Source organism: Nuphar pumila, chromosome 17 (assembly GCF_984573655.1).
Source record: "Nuphar pumila chromosome 17, dmNupPumi1.hap1.1, whole genome shotgun sequence".
NCBI classification, from domain to species: domain Eukaryota; kingdom Viridiplantae; phylum Streptophyta; class Magnoliopsida; order Nymphaeales; family Nymphaeaceae; genus Nuphar; species Nuphar pumila.
In genome coordinates, this window is record NC_143265.1 from 66,349,332 (window position 1) to 66,375,048 (window position 25,717).

Genomic DNA, 25,717 nt, shown 5'->3' on the forward strand with positions numbered 1-25,717 from the left:
TGAGGGTTAAAAATTTGGTACTTTGTAGGATGGCCTACAATTTTTTAAACCCTGCAAACTCTTACATACACTGGAATAACATGATCCGAGCACCTATTTTTACTAACCTAAACATGTAGATCACATCTGGAGGGTTAGATTTGCAAAAAACATAAAAAATAAAAAATATGATAGTTTTTTACTAGAGGGTTCCTTACCAATGAGTGTAGCAAACAATAACTCATATACAGGTCTTTTGAACTGGAGTATGATTTGAGATTTTCATCGTTTATTTTGTTATTTTTTTCTTAAATTTCACCATATGGATGTGATCTAGATTCTTGGTTTTATAGAAACCGACTCTTAGATCATCCGATTATGATGCATAAGAAGGATCTTTTAAGGCTTGAAAATCAATGACTCAGAATTTTCCTAAATATTGAAGAATCCAAAAATCACATTTTTTCATTGAAAATACATGATTCAACAGTCGATTCCTAGCAAATGGACCGTGCTGAATACATCCACAGGGTTGGATTTGCAAAAAAAAATGTTGGAAATGCCTAGTTCACACTTTGGTTCACATATTTCCAGTTAACATATTCTGGTGGCCCAATATATATACACATCTATTGAATTTTTTCTCAGAAAAAAAGGAAAACAAAAAGTTCACACTAAGGCAAATAATTGATGATCATAGCTCCTACTCCAGGTCTTATACACACACACATCTATTGATTTTTTTCTCAGGAAAAAAGGAATATGAAAAGTTCAGGCTAAGGGAAATAGTTGCTGATCATAGCTCCTACTCCAGGTCTTTATATATATATATATATATATATATATATATATATATATATATATACAAGAATTCATGGCTATTACTGTCACTAAAATTGTATAAACTTTGATCTCCTTCTAGGTCTAATCCAATGGATGCTCTTTCCTTGCCTATCCCACTTTGAATTCCAAGATGAATCATGTGTGCATCACAGCCACCTGTTGGTTAATGAGTAGCTGGAAAATGGCCAGAAACGATAAAGTATTAAAAAAGAAGTAAAGAGAAAATCTCTCAGCCACCCACTAGCTGGAAAATGGTTGGGCTTGTCTGGGATGGCACTGCCAATTTGAATGGTGCCAACCCATCCGTTTTCCAGCAGATAGCTGTTCGAAAGATGGTTGGATTTTCATTGTTTTGAAAAAAAAAATGTTTGGCCATTTTTCAGCCACAAGTTGGTTGGAAAATGGCTGGCTTGGTACTTCCGTCATTGGCGATGCCAGCCCGGCCATTTTCCAGATGGCCTGTGGCCGAGAAATGGCCAAAGGGTCGGAAAAATTAAACAGAAAAAAGAAAAAGCTTCCCAACCATTTCCAGCATTGATTGGTCAGATAATGGCTAGGGCGGTACTGCCCACACCAGGCAGTATTGGGCTGGTCATTTTTCGGCTGGTCGATGACTGAGATGGCTGACCTGAGATTAGGTTAGAATGTGGGAGGGGGATGGGATTGGATTGGGGGTAGGGGGATGATGGGGTTGTTATGGAGGAAGGTAACCCAATAAATCAGATTACTCCATTTGATATTCCAAAACCTGATCTAAACCAGGTTTTGAAAAAACTAGGCACCTCCAGTTTTTTCAAAGCCTGGTTTTACATCAGGTTTTTGAAAACCTGGTTTCCATGTGAAAACCAGGTCTAACACCCACAACCAGGTTTTAGAAACCTGGTTTGGATGTCATCCAAATGGGGCACCTATATTTGCTAGTGCCTACTGTATGTAAAATCTAGTTGTAAAATCATAGGTGCATGTTGCATCCATTCAATCTAACATCATGGATGTGTTCAACATGGTTTGTTTGTTAGGGATCACATTTTGGATAATCTTTTTTCAATGTAAAAATATGATTTCTTGAGTCATAAAATTTTGGTATATTGTGCGCCGTTAATTTTTTAAGATCTTGGAAGACTAACTTACATGATGCAAAAAGATGATCCAAAACCTAGTTTCTATTAATGAAACAATATAGATCACATCTACAAGGTTAGTTTTACAAAAGAAGTGGAACAAATGTGAGAAAAATGGTGTTTTCTACTAATTGTACGTACAACAATTGTAGCAAATTTACACACCCACACACACTTGGACTGTTGGTTTGGTAAAGCTCTCTCCTAGCATATAAGGAATACATGCTGAAAAACTGTATCTGCATTCCTTTTACCGCAGAGCACAACTTAAACAGCCCTGGCTTTGCCTCCGCTAAAAATATGTTAGGTCGTGCTCATGAGCATAAACAAAAGCTGCTAATCTAAAGAAAATGTGAAGTGAAGCTGGACAGATATGGTTTTGAATATAAAGTCTGCTATACAGTGCAAACTAGCAGGGAGATAAAGGGTTAACAACAGTTTTGTGGCTGGACCAATAATCTGACAGAGGAGAAGCTGGGACTTTCACAAAGATTTCTCCACTTCTTAAACAAGTTTATTAGAGCATTACCTGTTTCTTAATTTAAACTTTATACTTGTTGTTGTCAGTATACATCTCTGTTTCCTTCAAAATCAAGTCCTGTGTTATCATGACATGAGCTCACATTCTCTTCTGTTTGCCTATATTCTCTTAGTAATAAGATGAAAATTATATCAATCTTAATCTTCAAAGTTTTGCAGTAAACTTGAGCCGTGAGAATGAGCCAGCAGCAGGCACTGCACCCAAGACCTTCTGCTAATGGATTTGGACGCAGGCGAGCAGACAGAGAGACAGGAACCAGACATGATAGTAAGCTGCAGTCTGCAAAGTTTCGTTCCAGCAGTTTTGGTGTTACAGGTTCAAGCTGTGTTACCTTGTTTTATATTGCTTAACATGTTTTCACTTCTAGACAAAGACTTACCACCTATGCGATCAGCTTGACTCTGATGGGCCACAGAACAGGTCAGGTCAAAAAGGACTCTGACATCTGATGACCCGACTGTTGCCAAAGTCTCTTCTGTGTCATACACATTTTTGAGACCCATGATTTGGAGATGCCATGTGTTACGTTAAGTTGACAAGTTGGTTCCAAGTCTTTAAATTTTCTAATAGGGTTATGCTACAGATATTGTAAATGGAAGCAAAGATGGAGGATGTGAAAGCCCTTCACGTGATCGGCTATTATTTCTGACGACAAGCCTTATTGGACAAAGTGTTGAAGTCCAGGTCAAAAATGGATCTATATTCACTGGAATTTTTCATGCAACAAATGCTGAAAAAGAGTTTGGTGAGTTTAGCATGCTGCAGCTTTTTTGTGGTCTCTCGATCATTAACAGTTCAAATGATATTCTTTTGCACGTCATATAACCCATTCCCAAACCCAGAGTTCTACTTTTGTTTTTTGTTAAGAAAGCATATTTTCTCAGCAATGTGTGTTTTTAGGCATGCATCGTAAGTTGGCAACATGCTGATGTTTTGCAGGTGTTATTCTGAAAATGGCCCGGCTAACTAAGGATCCCTTCTTCAAGGGCCAGAAGGCTTTCTCAGATTTTGCTGGCATGGCTCCTTCAAAGACACTGATCATTCCTTCCAAGGAACTTGTGCAAGTCATAGCCAAGGTTATGTTTTATTCCATGTTTCAAAGCAATTCAGGTGTATATTGAATTTTCAGATCTGGGAAATCTATTCATGGTACTCAACTGTATAATATTGCTGTTATCTTAATGTCTTATCTAAGAGTGCATCTTCATGATTAGCATTTTCTGCAGATGATATGATATATTTATAGGTACAGGTCTTGACTAGGAGTTCTTAGTCTCTCCGCTGATTGGTTAGGCATTGCTCTTTTGTTTCTTTCAGGATGTACCATTAACAATCAGTGGCTTTGCCAATAAACATGCACGTGAAAAACGGCAGGATATTATGACAGATTCTTTGATATCTCAGTCCCACTATGTTGAGGTTGAGAGAGAGCTTGAACGCTGGGTTCCCGATGAAGACATTCCACAACGTCCGGAGTTGGAAAAGGTCTTTGATAACACCTGGAACAGGTGGGCACACAACCCTTATTTATTAGTTTTAACAAAAATTGTATCTTGCTTAATCTTTTGTCATTTATATCATTCTTTTACTGCACTTCTTCGTTTTTTATCATTTTTTCAAAGGCATTGACTGTCAATGAGTTATACCGATAACCTACTGATCAAGTTGTGTGACCAACGCCACTGAATGGTATAGTTGCCTCATATTTGTCCACTATGTTCTATATCAGCTTGATACCTATTCAGTTGTTTTATTTCATCTTTTTTTATGTGGAGGGTTTAGTGAACTGCTACTGGTATGTGGTATGCTTCTTTATGAAATTTTGGCAATCAAAGTTGTTTTCATGCATCTATAATCTATATAAAGAACAGAAAACTCGCGATGATCCTTAGGTGTGGTTCTGAAAGTTGCTTTCCACTAATAGACCTAATCATTATGAGGACACATAATGATAAATATGGCCCCTGAAAAAAGATGCAAGTTACTATTTATCATTGTCAAATATGTAATTGGTCAACAACGACTACCTGGTTTTCTGTCTCAGTGATGACCTGCAACCTGTGACAGGAATAACTAAAAGTATTGGTAGATTTGTAGGCAAGTGGGGCCCCTTGACCTACAATACATGACCATGGTGACTTCTGACAACCTTTTTGAGTGAAACATTGCATAACCATCATTAGCCTAGCCTCATCTACATGGGATTGCTTTTTAGAATTCTGTTTCTTGTTGTGTAAGGTGTGGAATGCCATGTGTCTACTCTATTAGGTTTACTTAGCCCATGGAAACAGTTAAAAATGTTGCTTCTTTTACTGCTTGAAGGGTCTGTTTTCTCTGTTCTCACAGAGATGTCCTGTCAACTTCTCTCAAATAAAGTGAAAGGTTCATTGGTTTAAATCCCAGATACTGCTTAGCTAGCTGGTAATTAGGTTTTCATTTTTCTAGGAACCTTGGCTCTGCACTTCCCATCAGAATGAGGATTTCCTATTTCGACCTTTTCACATTACCCAATACACAACCTCAACTCTGCTCTGTCTATGTGCATGCATGCATGCATGAGATACAAACTTTAACTGCTTCTCAGAATTTTCTTGGTGATTTTGGAAGCTTGATTTTTTTTATTTTTCATATGTTGTGTGCATGTTTTAAATGCTTTGTCCTTTTGAGAGAGCACAATCTTATATTTGGTATGCATTGATGAAATAACCAGCATATTGTTTAAATTAGAACACTTTAAATGGTTGATGGCAATGTTGTGAAAAGCATTGAGGCGTAGCGAAGCGGTCCACCAAAAACTGAGGCTAGGCGTGTAAAGCTTAATCCTCATTTTTTTTTGAAAACTTAAAATATACTTTAAAAAATATCTAAAAATACAAATAAAAAAAATGCTTTATTGATAAAGCAACAACCAATAAGATAGAAAATCTCAAATAAATACCGAAAAAATTATTATACATAATTACTTTTTCCTAACACATAATTATACAAAAAATTATTGGTTTTTATTTTCTAAATGAGTTCCACGAGAAAAACTACACAGGATATTGATTACCCTAACTATCTTCTCTACCATCAATGCTCAGTTTGGTTTTAGACTAACCAAATGGATCTGATACCGTCAAATATCCAATCCAAGTCTGGCATATTATTTCCATATTTGAATCATTCAAGTAAGATACAAACATGCATTCAGATTGGACTCCGATTCGCTTAACATACAGTTCGACTGCTGATGACCATCCATCTCTACGTATGTCAGAACGACACATTGTCGACACGAGGACGCATGAGCAGGTTTGACTCGTAAGTTTGAAAATGTTTTGAAAAATAAGATATGAGGACACAATTTTTTGAAGTTTTTAATTAATAAAAAACTATTTTTTTGTTATTTTAATGTTAAAAATGCATTTTATTAAAATAAACCTTTAAAATAATAATAAATAATGCATTTTTGTTATTTTTTTGTCATTTACGCCTCAGACATGTGCCTCAAGGCACAAAGGGCCTCGCCTCAAGGCGAGGCACACTTTTTGCGCCTTGAAGCATGATTTTAACAACACTGGTTGATGGTAAGTTCCTTTCTTGACAAATTTCCTCTAGTTGTAGTAGTAGTTGTTCTAGGAAGTTGCCAGTAATAACAAATGAAGAGGTGTTATCTTTATACTATTTCTGAACAAAACACTGATGTTCTTTTCTTGTATGATATCTTTGTTACGGGGTTATTTAGTAATAAATAATTTTCTTGTATCTGATAAAAGGAACTGGGATCAGTTTGAAGTGAATGAAGCATTGTTTGGAGTGAAAAGCACGTTTGATGAGGAACTATATACAACAAAACTCGAGAGGGGTCCTCAAATGAAAGAGCTAGAAAAGGAGGCTTTGAGAATCACAAGAGAAATTGAGGGAGAGGAGACTCAAGATCTCCATTTAGCTGAGGTTACATTATTTTGTTATTGTCCAATTTTGCTTTGGCTAAACCAATCTCACTTCATATTTATCTTTTATCCTTACACTGGCTTGTTCATCAACAGGAAAGGGGTATTAATTTTCCTGAGGACTTTGAGCTTGATGAAGAAACAAGGTTTTCATCAGTTTATAGGGGAGCAGATGATGGAGTATGTGAAGAAAATGATGACATATTGTTGGATACTTGTAATGATCAAACTTTTAGTGTTCCATCCAAATCTTATGCTTCCGGTCCTTGCTTTACCAAAAACCAATCCAATAGTCAAACTCAAGCTTCATCTGGCTCTTGCTCTGTGGTAAGCCTGCAAGAATTTATTTTTTGAAGAAAAAAATCATTTGCTTTGTTTGTGTTGCTATGGTAAACATTCTTCTTGTTTGAGTTCTCATGCATCACATGCTCCTGAATTTGGCACACATAAAAATACTGAATCAGGCTTCCCGCTTCTCTAATTTCCCTTATTTGTCCAATGAGCCTGCACCTCTCGTTCTATTGTGCTTACAAAGAGATATGCAGAGACATCATGACTAAAGAGTACTAGCAAATCATTCACTTGGTGCTCTTTCAAATAAATATGGTTGGTGTTCGTCCCTTAGCTTCACTGTTACATGCAATTCAAATTTTGCATGACAAAAACATATAGAAGTAACTTCAATTGTAAAATGTGCTTCCTTACCCACAGAACAGATTATGGTTAAAACTAAATGTGAAGAAAGGACTCAGATGAACCTCAGCATAAGATCTTCTATTCCTTGAGCCATTATACAGCATAATGAACCTTAGTTTTTGTCATGCATTAATGTTTAAAGATGGTGATATATTAGTCTGGGCTATGTCACGGCAAGAAAAAATCTCAGGTTAGCCTTTCTAATAAATTTTGAGAAAAAGCGCAGCTAAATCTCAATGTCATAAAAGAAAATCTAAAAAAATACAAAAGTAACAAAACTAAGAAAAGTATATATATTTTTTTAATGCTAAGGATAGGGAGATAACTCGATAGTAACCCAGAACCGGCCGAGTTTGTTGTTTAACTCAGATGACTCGGCCAAGTCCCGAGTCAAAGGTCACTCGGCTTGTGACTCAGCCGAGTCACGGTTAAAACTTTGGAGCTCAAGTAAAAAAAGGTAAATGGTTAAGAGGGGTCTCATTCGAAACCCTACCCCTTCTTTCTGTTGTCCGTATGCCCACCTGGCTACTCTTTCCATTCATTACTGGTTATCGCCGGCAATGATTGGTGAGTTTTCCTGGCGAGGTATGTGGGCTAGGGCTTGACCACCCCACCAACATCGTCAAACTCTGGGGGTGCGACCGAGGGTAGCAACAGTAAAGGTAGTGCAGCGTGTTTGATAGAAGGGAGGTTTCGGTGTTGGTGATACCGGGCAAAGCATCTTTCCCTCTGTCGGCACTGGTCTCTGTGTGTGTGTGGCAGTGATGCCCAATAGGTGAGGGATTTAGTGTGTCCCTAAAATCTCTGTAACGCAAAAAATAATGGTGTGATCCTCATCACTCTCTCTCTCTCTCTCTATTCATCTGGTACGCCTCTTTTTCATCACAGGTATTCTTAGTTCTGCTTATCATTATTATATAGAATAGAAATTGCAAATTCAGATTTTGTTTTGTAACTTATTTTCCTGTCTATTTGTGAAGTTTTTTCTGTTAATCTGAAGATATGTTCATACTGCATACATCTATTTTTCATCTTAAATGTTGAATTTTAGTTAAATATGAATGATATTTAGCAAAGTATGTGTTCTTTTATTTTATTATTGACTTAGTGCTTTTAATTTTCATGATGACTTATAGTTCATATTTTTTTTTTATTTTTCTTAATAAAACAAAAAACTTTACTCACCAGAGCCGCTGAGTTGCATATGGCCAATCCAAAACCAAGTTCCGAGATTGCCAACCATGGTGGTGGCTGCTACTATTAGTATGGTGGTTCAATTGGATGGAGAGGATAGGTTGTAATGAAACAAGTGGAAAGTGAAAGTACAATGTGCACAAGACAAATATAAATCCACTAAGGAATAATACAAAGGCACTAAGGCACTACATAAGCACAAGTCCTCAAAGGGACCACACACAATCCAATCAATGGCAAATACAAAAGATCGCAAGCGACACTAATAAACACATACAAAAGAACACAAAAGCATAAAAATAATAATCTTTTATTCAAGTAGAATGCTTAGGAAAAACATTTGCCAACAAGAGAGGGTTTTAACCCATTTATACAAGAGACCATATAGTTGTTGGGTGCTCCCAACGACTATATTAGACAAAGTCCAATATACCCTCATATATGAAAGAAAAGACAAAAGATGTAAAAAATATACAAAGGCAAAAGTGCCCCTAATGGGCAGTACTTATTACACGTGTACAAATAACCAAAATGCCCCAAAATGGGAAAAACCTATTACAATAATAAAATAATTAAAAAATATATATAATATATACATATCCACTCATATAGGAATATATGCTCTTATATATATTGGCTACTAATGATGGTATGGTACTAATAAGCTAGAAATCATAGGTGCAAGTTGTATCAACTCAATCTAACCATATAGATGTGATCTACATGGTTTGTTTAGTTAAAAAACTTATTTTGAATAATGTAATTATGACAAGTAATTAAGTTTTTAAAGGGGTAAAAAAATCAACGACCCACAATGTACCCATTTCATAACTCTAAAGATCACATTTTTACATTAGAAAAACATGATCCAAGACTTGATCCTTAGCAAACAATTCATGCTGAACACATCTATGTGGTTAGATTGAGTCGATACAACCAATTATTTCTAGATTAGTACTGTACCTTCATTAGTAGCCAATATTTACCCTATATATCTGAATCAATATATTTTAACACTCACTCTCAAACTTACAGTGTGATTACCGATAGTTTAGAAATATAAAAACAAAGGGAAGTATCCAAGTCTTCATTGATAATCTTCACTAAATGCCTCCATCAGCTATCTCCATAAAAAACATAATTTCCTTCTCAACCCATATCATCTTTAAGAACCTATAAAGAGAACAAAACAAATGTTTCAACCAAGGTTGTAAGTATTGTATTGTTACTCATATCGGCCAAGCCCAAAATAAGATATGTATCGTATCGTAAAAAATCATAATAAAAAAAATTCAAAAAATTTAAAAAAAATCATGAAAAATGAGAAAAAACTAGATTTTTAAAAAAAAAATCATAACACATGAAATAATGATGAATTGCATGAAATACAACTATAAAATCACATATGAAGCATTTATGCTTCTATGAGCCGTATAAGACATTATCAAACACGAACCATCTCACAAGAATAATGCAAAATAATAAATATCTTGCAATTAAGAACATGCCATACTTTACATAAAAACAAATAATATGACAATAGTTGCACTCAATTTTCAATTGGTTTCCATTCATTACTTGAGTGCCCTATTGCCATGTCGGATATTTGATGTCATCTTTGTTGGAGTGTAAAGCCTGATTTCTACCTTGATATAAATTTGTAATTTTCGCAGATCTAACTTTGCGGTAAGTTGACAGGGGGCAGCGGCCCTTGAGGCGATTTTTTTTTGCAGGGTAGCTTTGTAATTTTACTTATAAAGATTTTTTACCTTAAAAATTATGATTCAAACCTTTTTAAGTACACTGACTGTACGATACATATGATCTAAATACAATACACATTCGTATCACAATACAAGTGTTTATCATATCGATGTTTCTCATAGTAACAATACGTATCGTATCCTACAATACGGTACGGTACATACCACAATGGTTCCAACTACACAAAGAAATATTCCTAACCAAATAATTACTAAAAGAAAACGTTTTAACCCAACAAATAAAAAATTAGTTATAAGATATATGTATATATTTTTAAAACAAATATATAGTTTGAACAAGAATAACAAGAATTTATATATATATATATATATATATATATATATATATATATATATATATATATATATATATATATATATATGGAGAGAGGATGGTTAAGTTCCTCAAGAAAACATAAAGGTACTATAAACTAATAATGAGTGAGATATGCAACTTAAGCAATAATTTTAAAATTTTAGAAACATTAGCAACAGTTCAAGCAAGGTGAAATAACTATTAAGATAGATAGAAGAAATATACTTCAAAATCGATTTTTAAGAATTTCTCATTTAGACAAACATAATCATAAGAACAATATATTTTTCAAGAAAACATAAATTATGAACATATTTTAGATATAAAATATCAATAAGATATAATCAATTTAGCAATAAAGTCCTGAAGTCTTGAATATTTCAAATAAGATTCATCTCATTAATCAAAACATGACAACAAATATATTAAATATAAGAACTCAAAGGAGAACTTAACCAAAAACACAAGTATATCATAAAAAACAAGAATTAATTAAATTAATCAAAACATGCAAGATAACCAACATAGAACAAATCTAAATATTTTCAACATGTATATAACATGCAATTAAAGCATATTTAATGCACATAATAATGTATGATAACCCGATAGGGCTCATGCACAAGAGACAAAAGAGTCACACACACAACCTAAATATGGGTTCAAGTATAAAAGCCACTAAGGACCAAGAGGTCACACATAAAAATAATAAATTTATTATGAGAATACACACAAAATATCTGCAAAATTTTCATTGAATAACCTTTTTCCATATAACTGCAAACGTGTAGTGGAAAGGATTAGAAAACACATGGAGAGATTTTAAAAATCCCACATACTGTAATGACCCCAAATTGACCCTCGAAAAATGTGTTTTTTTTAAAACAATTACGGAAAACCTCTCAAGGACCAGAGACACATTACAGATTTAATATTCACAACTCATCAACCGTTTCTGACATATAATACAATTTAAACCATAAATTGAAATTGAATTAATCTTAATTGAATAGTCTTAATGAAATTTCATTCTATTTCCAAAACAAAAAGACAAAACATCCATATCCGTCAGAACCCAAGCCACCAGATCCATAATCCTCGAGTCCTCCAGCCAGTCAGTCCCTTTATCACGGAGCCTCAGGGCTTGAAAAACATTTTTAGAAAATGGGTAAGAACCGAAGTTCTCGTACGAGACCCTCTAGATTTTCAACAGTAAGGAAAATAACATAAAGTAAATTAAGCACAAGTTTAAGAGGAATCACAAGTAACATATCATCAGAACAAACTTGCTATCTAAGCAGTTTAATCAAACATTCAACAACTTCCTGCTAAATCAAACATTTAAGGATGCATGAATCAATACAACATCATGAATAACTTTTTAAGTTAAATTATTATATTTGCTTTTGCATACATGTCCCTATTTGATGCACACAAATTTAATTTTCACTTTCTTATAAACCCCCGGATACTCAAAACAGGCAAAGTTTTCGTGGTTAAATGTAGTTCCCAGTCGTAACTTAACACAATTTGTATTTTAAATTACTGGGTTCCACACTTATTCTCTGACCGATATTAGGAATCCACACCATCCCTCAAAACATTAAGAATCCTCACCTAATGCCGGGACATCAATGAAAATCCACAACCATTGACGTTACTTTCTTGGTATACCAATAATTACAATTAAGTTGTTAACTACAACCAAGTCAACACCGCTACCCCAAGGCAAAGTGGTTGAAAGTTCTCTACAACCGTATCCGGAAACACAAACTATACATTGGGTTCTTGAGAACAACAAATGCACTCGGTGTTTAGTATCCTCACGGTCTCCCATGACTGCCATCCAAGGTTTCTACCATTTTAGAGGGACATCAAGGAAGAAAATTATTACAATGTTTGGTCTCTTTTACACTGCCGGTCCCAAGCCCGGATAAAGGAGGAGGGTTGCGGTAGGCCTGTGACAGCCAGCATAAAAACTTTGTCATATCCTATGAAAATGAACCAATATGAGAATTTCGTTGGGGCGTTCCCTACTGAGCGACGCGTTGTACTCTCTAGGCCCGGAGGCAGTGATAAATGTGCAAGGGTTGCTAGGTCGTCGCCCAGAAGCGACGCGTCACACCGGCGCCCGGGTGTGGTGTCAAATAGGCAAGGGTTCCCTCACTTTGTTGGACGGGTGGGGGTAAAGAGGTTAGTCCAACACCATAAAATTAGGTTAGCCACTTGGAACATAGGGTCTTTAACTGGTAAGTTGGTAGAGTTAGTAGATGTTATGTGTAGGAGAAAGATTGATATTTTATGTCTTCAAGAGACCAAATGGGTAGGTGAGAAAGCTAAAGTGATAGAACCTTGGGGATATAAGATTTGGTATACATGAATAAATAGGAATAGGAATGGAGTAGGGATTGTTATGAGTCGTCAGTTTATAGATAATGTAGTTGAGGTCCGTAGGAAGGGTGATAGAATTTTACTTATTAAATTAGTATTAGGTACGGATATTATTAATATTATTAGTGTTTATGCACCTCAAGTAGGTTTAGATGATTCCATTAAGCATCAATTTTGGGAAGATTTAGATGGAGTAGTACAAGAGACATCTTATGGAGAAAAGCTTTTCATCGGCGGTGACCTTAATGGACATGTAGGCATTAGTAGGGATGGATTTGAGAATATCCATGGAGGCTATGGTATAGGAGAAAGAAATGAAAGTGGAGAAAGGATTTTAGATTTTTGTTTGTCCTATGATATGATCTTAGCAAACACTTGGTTTAGGAAGAGGGAGTCTCACCTAGTAACATTTAAAAGTGGGGTTAATACGAGTCAGATAGATTTTTTCCTACTTAGAAAGAGAGATAGGGGTTGTTGCATCGATTGTAAGGTTATACCAGGAGAAAGTGTAGCTACACAACATAGAGTCTTAATTTTAGATCTTAGAATTAGACAATGCCGCAAAAGGGATAGACATAGGATAGATCCTAGAATTAAGTGGTGGGCACTGAAAGGAGCTAAACAAGGAATGTTTGTAGAGCAGGTAGTTAAGGAAGTTGATTGGTGTCTCGAGGAGGATTCAGAATCAATGTGGAATAAGATAGCGGGTGGTATGAGAAAAGTAGCTAAGGAGGTATTGGGTGAGTCTAAAGGCGGTGCACCACTAGGTAAGGATACATCATGGTGGAACGAGGATGTCAAATTAGCTATTAAGGTTAAAAGAGAGTGTTATAGAAATCTAAGAGTCGTGATAATGAGAATTTGGAGAAGTATATGATAGCAAAGAAGGAAGCTAAAAAAGTTGTTCGAAACGCGAGGGCTAAGGTATATAAGGAGGTTTATGACAAGTTGGATACCAAAGAAGGCGAGAAGGATATTTATAGGCTTGCAAAGATGAGAGATAGGAAATCGAAGGATTTGGGTATGGTTAGATGTATCAAAGATGAAACGCAAAGGGTTTTAGTCAAAGATGAGGAGATTAAGGAGAGATGAAAAGATTATTTTGATAAGCTATTTAATGATAGTCATGCTCAAGATCTTGGAGACTTCTCCATTCCTTTTCATGAGATAAATCGTGACTTCATGCGCAAGATTCAAAAGAAAGAAATTGCAGAGGCTTTGAAGAAAATGAAATCAAGAAGGGCAGTTGGCCCAGATGGTATACCTATCGAGGCTTGGAAATGCTTGGGAGAGAAAGGTTTAGAATGGTTAACAAATCTTTTTAACTTGATTTGGCGAACAAATAAGATGCCTAATGAGTGGAGGAAGAGTACTTTGGTGCCTTTATATAAGAATAAGGGTGATATACAAGATTGCACAAACTATCGTGGTATAAAACTCATGAGTCATACTATGAAACTTTGGGAGAGGGTGATTGAGTCTAGGTTGAGGAAGGTTGTCATGATATCGGAGAATCAATTTGGTTTTATGCCTGGAAGATCAACTATGGAAGCTATACATCTTCTTAGACAACTTATTGAAAGATATAGAGAGAGGAACAAAGATTTGCATATGGTTTTTATTGATTTAGAGAAGGCATACGATAGAGTACCTAGGGACGTTCTCTGGTGGACAATGATGAAGAAAAGTGTTTCTCTCAAGTACATTAGTATAATTAAAGATATGTATGAAGGAGTAGTAACCAATGTCCGCACTTGTGGAGGGGTGACAACCAATTTCCCGATAACGGTTGGGTTACATCAAGGATCTGCTTTAAGCCCTTTCCTATTTGCAATAGTGATGGATGAGCTTACGAGATCAATTCAAGAAAATGTACCGTGGTGTATGTTGTTTGCTGATGATATTGTTTTGATTGATGAGTCTAGAGCTGGGGTTAATGCTAAGTTAGAATTATGGAGACAGACATTGGAAGCTAGAGGTTTTAAGTTGAGTAAGAGTAAGACTGAATATATGGAATGTCGGTTTAGTAAGCAACGAAGTAGTGATGGGAGTGTAGTGAAGCTTGGTGAGCAAGATATACCGGTGAATGATTATTTCAAATATTTGGGATCCATCATTCAAAAGTATGGAGAAATTGATGGAGATGTAAATCATAGGATAAAGGTTGGGTGGATGAAATGGAAAAGTGCTACTGGAGTGCTGTGCGATCGTAGAATGCCATTGCGGTTGAAGGGAAAGTTTTATAGGACGACTATTAGACCCGCTTTACTATATGGTACGGAATGTTGGGCTGCCAAGAGACATCATATTCAAAAAATGAGTGTAGCTGAGATGCGGATGCTTAGATGGATGTGTGGAAATACAATAAAAGATAAGATTCGGAACGAAGAGATACGTAAGAAGGTAGGTGTTGCACCCATTGAAAATAAGATGCGAGAGAATCGTTTACGGTGGTTTGGACATATTCGGCGAAGGCCTAATGATGCTCCAGTTAGAAGGTTGGAGAAATGGGAAAATATATTAGTTAAAAGAGGTCGGGGTAGGCCTAGGAAGACTTGGATGGAGATGATAGGAAAGGATATGAATGCTTTGAACCTCACCGAGGACATGGCGTTGGATAGAAATGATTGGAGGAAAAGGATTCATGTGGAAGACCCAAAATGAATTTCTTTTTTGGTTCATATCGCTGACCCCAATTGTTTTGGGATGAAGGCGTAGTTGTTGTTATTGTTGTTGTTTGTTTGGTCTCTTTTACTATATTAATTAATTAAGTGTTTTTTACACAAGAACAATTATGCAAATCCACATGCAATAACAAATTCAGGCTCTTTCCCCATTAAATACAACCGTGTAATTAATTCAAGCAAAATTTCCAATAAAATCATTTTACAATGTAAAAATCACAATTTAATATTTTATATGTAACGACCCCAACTCCTACCTTTGAAAAATGCGGAATAAAAAATTTTTTTTTTCTAAGAGCCGCGGAAAACTTCCCAGAGACCTGGGGTCCCTACAGTTCCAATTTCAGTTGGATAACCATACACCACAAAACAACTTACATTTATCAATCATAACCAATCCACTGAATTCTTTTATTAATGAATCAATAAGAGTAATATGTTCCATGTCAAAAATGAAATATCAAATTGCAGGAAATCATAAGAACTAAAAGAAAATAACAGTAGAGCCACTCTGCCCGTAAGTGAAGTCGTCTGAAACAAATGTGACCCTCGTATCCCTCAGAAGCGAGTCGACTTCACTGATCACCTGTGCCTGGGAAAAACCAATAAAATAAGAGGGTCAGAAATCCGAAGAATTCTGCGTAAAGGTTTCCCTAATGAATCAAATAAGAAAAAGAGCATAAATAAGATCCATGTAATATTTTGAGGAATACGATTATACTCAATTCCTAAGTCCATTAACCATTCATGCATAATTAAACATGCAACATTTAACAGGAGGGAACACAAAATATGTAACATTGATCACAACTTAATCAATAAGGCAATTAAATGCAAAAGAGCTCAACATCATACTGATCAACATAAACAACCAAGTTAACAGGTAAACATGCATGAACTAATGCATAGCAAGAATATGCATGATTTATGTGCAATGCATGAACCATTTATTATTTTCCATTTAAGTTTTCCTCTTTCCATATGCATGTCCTATTAAATGCACACAATCCTTAAGTTCCTCTTTTTAATTACAGTGGCCCGCGGATACACCAAACGGGTACAATCCCCGAGGTCAAGTAGGGTTCCCGGGGTAGCTTCACACACAATTTGTATTTTATTACCGGGTTCCAAACTTAGCCCTCGACCGATATCAGGAAACAACACCATCTATCGGAACCTTGGAAAACAGCATCCAAAGTCGGGGACACCAGGGAAAACAGCATCCACTGGCGCCACTTTCTTGGTATACCAAAACAAACTCACAGCTGTGACTAGCACACCACTCCCGGGTAAAGTGGCGGATTCTCTCTAAAACCGTGGCCAGGAGAAGAACCTCAATATCGGGTTCAGGGGCAACAAAACGCACACGGAGTTTTTGTATCCTCATGGTTTTCCCTAAACCGCAATATCCCAGATTCCCACGCTAAAGCAGGGACATCAAGGAGAAAGTGAATTACACTGTTCTTTATTTTCTTTTATCTGGTTATTAATTCATTTCTTTTACATTTGCAATTTTACATGCAGAACTAATAACCTAAGCTTGCACCTCAGCATGCTAAGCTTTTCACGGGACCACCGCCCGTGACAACATAGAACAGTGCGGTAAAACAACAATATCACATTTGATTTGTTGCAATGCGTCAAAAACAATTAAAACGGAGAATAACTAGTTCTCGAGGCTCACCCAGCCCCTGATGATCCAATTTATCATCGATGCACCACATGAAAAAAAACATGAATAGCATACCACAAAGCATCACTTTTGAATGTTTCACAATATACATTTATGCATGCCAATTAAAAATGCGCACTAACAATGATAAGCATATGCATGCATATGAATTCGCAGTCTCATATTTATTGCATGTGTCCCTCGGATTTGCATATTCATGTCAACGGCATGATTTCATTGAGTATTTGTATGCATGCTTTCCTTGCAATACATACGTACAACGGCTATGTGCACACTCATACAACCACTCGCATGTAGACATACTTCAATTCCATGTAGACTCATGCATGAGAAAACAGCCAAGTGTTACCATTAGTAATACAACATAAGCTATCCTACGTATCTTGATCACAATGTAAATGGGCATGAACAAAATACATAAACATAAATCAAGATAGATTTGGTGTCCTAAGATTTCTTTTTATTATGATAAAAATGCACAGCCCTTGCACCAAAACTTTTTCCAAGAATTTTGAAGGTTGACAAATAATATGAATATTAGGCATATGGTCTAAGTAGCATTGGCGAACACTGGGCGGCCTGGACCAAGACCATGTTGGCTTACCAAACAGAAGCTTCTAGCACTGGTTACTGGACCAAAAAGAGTTATGTAGAATAGTCACCCAAAACACGAGTCAACAATTCACCAATCATACACCACAATCTTAGTAAACCATGTACAATCTTTCTAGGACACTGAACTTGGAAACAGATTTTCTGCAAACGTAGTCACATTGCAATCATAGATGCATACGTAAGGTCATCTTGTAGCATAAACATGATAGGAAGCATAAACATCAATTCAATCATACTGCTAAAACATCATCATATCTGAAACCATTGTGCACCTACACATAAGTATTTCTGTATATGGAATCAGCACAACCTGTGCAGATTCTAAATCAACGTATATATATAAGGTGTCTCTTTTTTTTTTTTTTGACAGCTTACAGTCAGCCGACCTAAGTCGGTTGGGGTCCCCAAACAGGCCCAGCTGGCCCAGGTCGGCTGGGTCTGGCCTGGGCAGACTCTGGCCGGACCTAGCAATGGGCTGCCAGGCCTATTCCAGTCCGGCCCAAGGGATGGACTGGGCAGGCCAGTCCCTGCCAGACCGGGTTAGCCGAGCCAGCCCGTGTGCAAGTACTTCCCTAATGCAGAAAAAATCATGATATCTTTGACCATGTGCAACCCAAAATTTGATTTCTATACAATACATTTAAAACAGAAATCACAAGTTAAATATCGAATTTACACAAAATGAATGCATGCCTCACTGACATGTTTTTAATGGCAACTCTTTCAAAATCACTTCGCGGAGGAAAGCACAACACAAGCATATTAATGTTGATCAGATTTATACGTATCAATTTTTTTTTTTGGAAATTTCCCCTACCACATCGATTAGTAGTTCATCCAATCCATTCCGGGTTTTATTTCAGTATGATAGGCAGGTACCAGTTAAAATGATTCAGCATTATACAGATACACACGGACTGATGGTGAAGTATTACAGAAACCAAATCTTTTTTTTTTTTCTTGCATGTACTCGCATGACCTCTAATACTAAATAGTTCACAGAACAGGGACATCTACAGAGAATACAAGTTCCAGCATTGGTACCACAGCCAACGCATCAATTCCGGATATGCCATAACAGGAAGTGAACACGGAGGTTCTAAGCATCAAAAGACTGCATAACATGCAGCAACCTTGATCTGAAAACGGGGTTTCCCAGCAGCTGAGATCCCCAAATTGGCAGCCATTAAACCCATCCGTAACGTGGATCGGAAAAAAAAACCCAAATCTGAGATTTTGGGGTTTTCAGAAACAGCGTTCCTAAAAGGAATCCGGGAAGCAGCACTTGTCCTTGGGAAATTTTCCGGCAATCCACATCCCTTTTCCTTTGGATCCCGACCACTAGCATCCCAAACTCGACCCACCGAAAGCCCAAAAGAAAACAAAAAGAACCATGAAGTTCAAGATGAGATTTCCCCTCAAAATATTTCATGAAATCCAGTCCATATCCTGTTTCTCATTCGATTTCAAGAGAGAGAACCCGTACCTCTTACGGTGGTTTTCCGGTGGCCGGAGACGGTTGTCGCAGAGGGGTGCTGACTGGTGACGCTCCTTCCGACTGCCGTGAAAAGAGATGCTCGAGGGGCCCTTGACGCCTGCGGATGGCCGGTAATGGGCTCCTTCCTCCGGCGTGCGCACACACAGCGAAAGAGAGAGAGAGATTGAGGGAAGGGAGAAACGAGGGAGACGAGGGAAGAGGGTGAGACCCCCTCTTCCACTTCCCATTTATCGCCGAACCCCCCCCCCCCCCCCCCCCCCTTTTCTTGCCGAGATGGGTGGGGGTTTCGGTTACGCCTGCGTAACCCCCCCCTCTTTCCCCTTTTCTGTTCTGCTACAACCCTATCGGGCAACCCTTATCGGGTTGCCCCTTTCTTTAAAAGGGTTACACAGGGGGTGCGGCTCGGGTCCGGACCCGAGGCCCGTAACCCGACCCCCAACCATATGGATCCATCAGTTGGATCCGAATGGATCCAACTGTGGATCCTCGGATAATTAAAAAAATAAAAATTTAAATTTTATTTATATATTATATTATTAGTTTTATTATGAATATGGATATAAAGACCATTTTATGGATCTTAGATCCATATGTTGGATCCATTTGGATCCAAACACGGATCCAACCTTAAATACTCGGTTTTTCTTTTCTTTTATACTATTAATTATTTATTTAACTATTATAAGTATAGTTTTAATACCTCATTGTGGGTTATTTACACGTTCTTTTATGGATCCGGTAACGGATCCGAGGCCCAAATTTAGAAAAATACTCGTTGTTTTCAAATAAATTTAAATAAATAAATTACAAAATTTGAGGTTATTACATCCCTACCCCCTTAAAAGAATTTCGTCCTCGAAATTAAAACGTATTAAATAAGTATCGATAGTGCCGAAATAAAACATCATACGAGCCTAACGATTGACAACAAAGACGATACCTTAGACCAGATCAACCTGATCGTCCTGTGTAGTGGTCGTAACGGCATAAACTCTCCCGTTGGTCTTTCTTTGGCCTTGTTGTTGCTGAGGTCTCTGTTGTTGTTGTTGTAGCTGCTGCTGCTGATGTCCTCCCTGAGCTACTGGCGGGTTTGGACAGTAGGGAGCGATGTGCCCTGGCTGCTGGCACCGGTAGCAAACTCCCTTAAACATCGGACAAAAACCCTGAGGATGACTTTCATTACATCTACGACACATTGATTGGGCTTTCCCTTGCTGTTGCCTCTGCTGAGGTTGTCCCTGATGCGCACCCTGCTGACGTCCTTCCTGGGTTCGCTGCTTCTTGCCAACCTGAGTCTTTTCGCCTATCGGCTGGTCTTTCCTCTTTCCGCCCGAAGCATTCCCTCCATTCGTGCCTCCCTTTTGTGACACATTCCTAGACCTCTCTCAGTCCTTGGTCAGAACCGTGGCTGACTCGATCGCATCGGCTAAGGTAGGAGGCCGACCTGACAGTACACGAGCTCGTAATCCATCCTTTAGTCCGTGCACGAACTTCGACGCTCTTCCCTTCTCATTTCTGAAGAGGTTCGGACAGTACCTCTCGAGGTTCCGGAACTTGGTAGTGTAATCTACCAGACTCATGGTTCCCTGAGTCAGATCAAGGAACTCCCGTTGCATCTGTTCCTCGGCGTATGCGGGGAAATACGTGTCCAGAAACTCTTCCCTGAATGTCTCCCAGGGAATTTCGTCTCAATCGGCGAACTTCACCCTTCGCAGGGTGTCCCACCATTTCTTGGCATCGCCCTTCAGACGGTACGTGCCAAAAGATGTCTTCCTGTCCTCAGGAACAGACTGGACGTCGAACACCCGTTCCAACTCCTCAACCCAGTGCTCTGCTGCCTCTGGGTTTGCCTCTCCTGAAAAGGAAGGCGGGTCCAACTTCATGGTTCCGCTCGAAAGAAACGCCGCCTGCGTTTGGAACAATATTGACAGGAGGGTCACGAGTTGCTACTTGTGCGGCTGCCTGCGCAGCTTTCTGGGCAGCCTGTGCAGCTTGCGCCGTTTGTGCAGCCTGTGCCGCCTGGAGGTTCTGGGCCGCTTGCAGCGCCTGCACTGTTTGTGTTGCTTGAGCCGTCATAGTCTCTGTCAAAGTATGAATGGCTTCCATCATGAAATCCCTTTGCTCCTGCCAGTCTGAGGGAGCAGCATTAGAGGACGAAGCACCTCTGTGGGTATAATGCGACATCTACAACGTACATCCTTTCTACAAATTAGACTCCTACTGATCCTACCCCCTTAGGGTTGATCACTAACAATAATAGTTCACGTAATCATACCAAGACTTATTAAATTCACAAAAAGAATATTAAACTATAATTTCAATCAATCGCATAAAATTCACATACTTAAAGTAAAAGTATTAAATAGTCATACCAGCGAAGAAGACTGCTCTGAAGGACGAGTCACACTTGTCGACGCTTCAGGACAGGGCTCACATACCAAAATTTAGAAATTTAACACAAGAAAAATGATAAAAGTGTAAGTCTTCTAGCAAGAAAAATGATAAAATGATAACACAAGAAAAATGATACAGGGTGTGTCATACGATACAGGGTGTGTCGTACGATACACCTTCGACACACTTTAAAAGGATCGAAAGTTATTTTTTGTCATTTTGGGTTTTAAATACCTTTTGAGGGCTGATTTCTCCATTTGTCTAGAGGCCATTAGAAGTGCATTTTCACTGTTTTTTCACCCAAAGAAGTGGGTTAAGGTAAAAAATCTTTATTATGAGTAAAATTACAAAGCTACTCTCCAAAAAATGTTCGCCTTAGCGGGGCATTGCCTCCCCTATAATCCCCTGCCAAATTACTGTGAAGTTGGATCAACAAAAATTAAATATTTATATCAAGGTAGAAATCAGGCTCCACACTCCTCTAACAAAGATGACATAAGATGATCCGACGTGATAATGGGGCACTCAAGTGGAAACCGATTGAAAATCAAGTGTAACTATTGCTATAATATTTTGCTTATGTAATACAAAAGTATGAGTATTGTAGCATGTTCTTAATTGCAAGATATTTAATATTTTGCATTGTTCTTGTGAGATAGCTGGTGATTGATGATGCCTTATGCAGCTCATAGAGACATAAATGCTTCATATGTGATTTTATGGTTGTATTTTGTGCAATTCATCATTGTTTCATGTGATATTATTTTTTTAGATTTTTTGCTATTTTTTGGGATTTTTTGGAAATTTTGTATTAAAAATTTACTATATTTTACGCTACGATACAATAGAGTGTTACTTTGGGCACGATCCATACGGGTAACGATACGATACTTACAACCTTTATAAATATAGCCGTTGGGGAAATCCCAATGACTATATTGGACAAAGTCCAATATACCCTCATATGAGGGAAAAGACAAAAGATGTAAAAAAATATACAAAGACAAAACTGCCCCTAATGGGCAGTACTTATTACATGTGTGCAAATGACCAAAATGCTCCTACATGGGCAAAACCTATTAGAATAATAAAACAATTAAAATATATATAATATATACTTATCCATTCACACACACACACACACACACACACACACACACACACACACACACATATATATATATACATTTTAACAAAGGTAGGACTTTTAAAGTCAGGGTCTTTAACAATGTGGTGATTCACTTGAAGGTTCAATCCGATATGCTTGTATGTGCAAAGGAGAAGTGTGCTGGGTTGGATATCTTGGATAAGACCATCATAAATAGTAATTGGTTTATCATCTGTTCACTAATTATCTTTTCTCTTACTATTTCTCAGTGATTTTTCATGACCTCTTGTTTTCTTTATGTTATTAATACAAAGTTTCCATTTTTAATTAAAAAAATGAAATGATGCTAGCAGATGATAGTTATCTGTATTAACCAGGAAAAAAAATTGAAATGGTGATAGCAGATAAAACAAAGTTAAATAGTTTCCCTGCATAATTGGTGTTGGATGTAGATCCTTGGAAATATGTAGAATCTTGTTCTTTTCATATTATTTTTAAGCATGGATTTATGATTTCTCATGGAATTTGATTCTGTCACGTGTTTGTTGGAGCACTATAAATAGATATGGATATGAATATGAACATGAGACAGAGGTTACATGGAATTAAAAGATTCTTTCTTGTGCATGAGAATGTGCCTTTGTGTGCAAGCATGTATTCAAATGCCTTTTATCAAACATTTCATTTCAAAACAGCAAGAAGAATGAGTGGGCATATTTGAATCATGATGGCTGCTAATGAAGTCTGTGTAATTGGTGGATGAGCCTAAAGTTCTCAAGCCATCTTTTCTGGGGAAGGTCCAGGAACGATCATTTGTCATTTTCATCATTAACAACTGTTTCTAGTTGAGCTTGCATAGAATTAAAAGTTTCTTTCTCCTCTCTAGTATAAAATAATGTCTAATAATGTCTTTGTATTTTATGTTCTCTATGCTTAATTTTTGTAATTTATTTTGGTTCTTGGTAGGAATTTAGTGATATGGAAAATAGCTTTTATGTGTTTTCCTCCATCATACTAGAAAAGTCTTTTCTTCCATTAAGCTTCTATTGGTATTTTTTTGCACAGCGTGAGGATTCCTCTGATTCTTTCCCATCTGACGCGAGTATGCACCTCTCTAGCTCAACTACTGGTGGCAGAGAACCAGTTTCCGATTTTGCATCGGATAGTTTCTCCATGGTGGATGATGCAATCAGGTTCTTACCTGTCATTCTTTTACCTTATAGTCTGTAATAGTCCTTATCTTGCATATTCAAACTTATGCACGAGTAAGTGCAAATTTTAGTGTACCTTCTGTCAGATTGTGTACTGTTTACTTTAGATTGTATTGTTTGATTTGTTAATCAGGGTTAGTGAGAATCAGGCAAGTGATGAATCTTTGGTGAAAAGTTTATCTAAAGAGACCATGGGAAGAAAAGTAGTAAGTCATTTTTCTAGTTTGGAACACTTTGGAGACCCTTATTGTATTAGACTATTCCATTTTCAGTTGTTTTAATTCCAATGGTGGTAAGGTGGTAACTAGGTTCCTTTGCGTCACAACTCACAACCTGTGACTAACCTTTTGGATCAAGGTTTTTCCTTCAACTAATTCTCTGTATCCCACAATTTGTATCCAATGATCTAGATAAATAGCCATGTACTTTTCTTTTTCTGTACATTACATATTAAAGTTTAAATAGAAAAGAGATTCTGCTCAATTTTAACTCTGATAGCATACACCATGCACACACGAATATGCCATATTTATTTTACCCATGTGAGAACCTTTTTTCATTAGTGTACTTTCTCTTATATTAAGTTGTATTTTATGCAGGTCTGTGAAGAGGGTCAAACTTTGAAGCTAGAGGGTGAGTAAAAACCTTTTTTCTGCTATCGTCACTCTGTTCATACTTTTTAGAATTCTTTAAATTTCCCAAAAACGGAGTGGCCAGACCACAAACATAACTCCAGAACCTCAGATGACTTCAAAAAAGAACTCATATAATTTCTGGCCCACCCCTTCTTGAGAAGTGCTTCCTTCTAGAAGAAACCTCTTGGTTTTCTGAAAACCCTCAGATTAATACTTCTAGAGTTCCTTGTTGAGAGGCCCCAAAAAACATTCCCATCATGGTTCTTGAAATCTTGGTTCAATTCAGTTGTTCTTGACCTTGTTGTGTCAGACGTCTCCTAGCTACCCTCCTATCCAGAAATAAGATCTAATGAAAGAGAACTCGAAAAAATATAAAAATAGAACACACACACACATGCACATGGATACACTCCCCCCACTAGTGGGTTCCAAATCCACGAATAAACATTATCCTTTTTTACTTTTTTGTAGATCAGACCCTTCATATGTGATCTACATGTTTGGTTTAGTAGTGATAGGCCCTTGGATTATGTTGTATATATGTTTTTTTGGGGGCTGAAAAATCAGTGGCCTACAGTACAACAAGTTTTACCCCTCAAAATATCATATTTTTTTACAGCGAAAAAACATGATTTGAAGTCCGATTCTTACTATTTGGACTATGCTAAACACATCTATGGGGTCAGATTTGGTCAACGCGACTTGCCCCTATAAGTTTCAACTGTGGGGTTTGGAACCCACCAATATTTTCCTATATATGTATATACCTGTGTGTGTGTGTGTGTGTGTGTGAGAGAGAGAGAGAGAGAGAGAGAGAGAGAGAGAGAGAGAGAGAGAGAGAGAGAGAGAGAGAGAGAGAGAGAGAGAGAGAGTGTGCCTTCTGCTATCATATGTACAACTCCTTAAATCATCTAATAAAATGAGCAGATGGTCAAAAAGGCCGTGAAGATATGATCTACCATATATATATATATATATATATATATATATATATATATATATATATATATGGCATGGCAATTGGTCTATCCTCCCTAAGCTGAGTATGGACTTGGTATGGGCCACTTCATAAAGTTTACCTGCAGTAGTGTTTTTCTTAA

At 37.2% G+C, this 25,717-nt stretch overlaps 1 protein-coding gene across 7 annotated transcripts in view; it reads left to right on the forward strand.

Annotated features, from left to right (window-relative positions):
• Window positions 1-25,717, forward strand: part of LOC149812083 (polyadenylate-binding protein-interacting protein 3-like) — a 70,847-nt gene that overhangs the window by 12,291 nt on the left and 32,839 nt on the right. For 6 of the 7 annotated variants that reach the window (XM_089993738.1, XM_089993742.1, XM_089993739.1 and 3 more), the window contains 9 exons: window positions 2,643-2,799; window positions 3,068-3,229; window positions 3,424-3,560; window positions 3,802-3,992; window positions 6,243-6,420; window positions 6,516-6,746; window positions 23,837-23,964; window positions 24,116-24,188; window positions 24,582-24,615. In XM_089993738.1, coding sequence (XP_089849864.1) covers window positions 2,661-2,799; window positions 3,068-3,229; window positions 3,424-3,560; window positions 3,802-3,992; window positions 6,243-6,420; window positions 6,516-6,746; window positions 23,837-23,964; window positions 24,116-24,188; window positions 24,582-24,615 — 1,273 coding nt within the window. In that variant the 5' untranslated portion in view covers window positions 2,643-2,660. Of the gene's footprint in view, window positions 1-2,634; window positions 2,800-3,067; window positions 3,230-3,423; window positions 3,561-3,801; window positions 3,993-6,242; window positions 6,421-6,515; window positions 6,747-23,836; window positions 23,965-24,115; window positions 24,189-24,581; window positions 24,616-25,717 lie in introns of all 7 variants that reach the window. The other variant, XM_089993741.1, reaches the window with a different exon arrangement.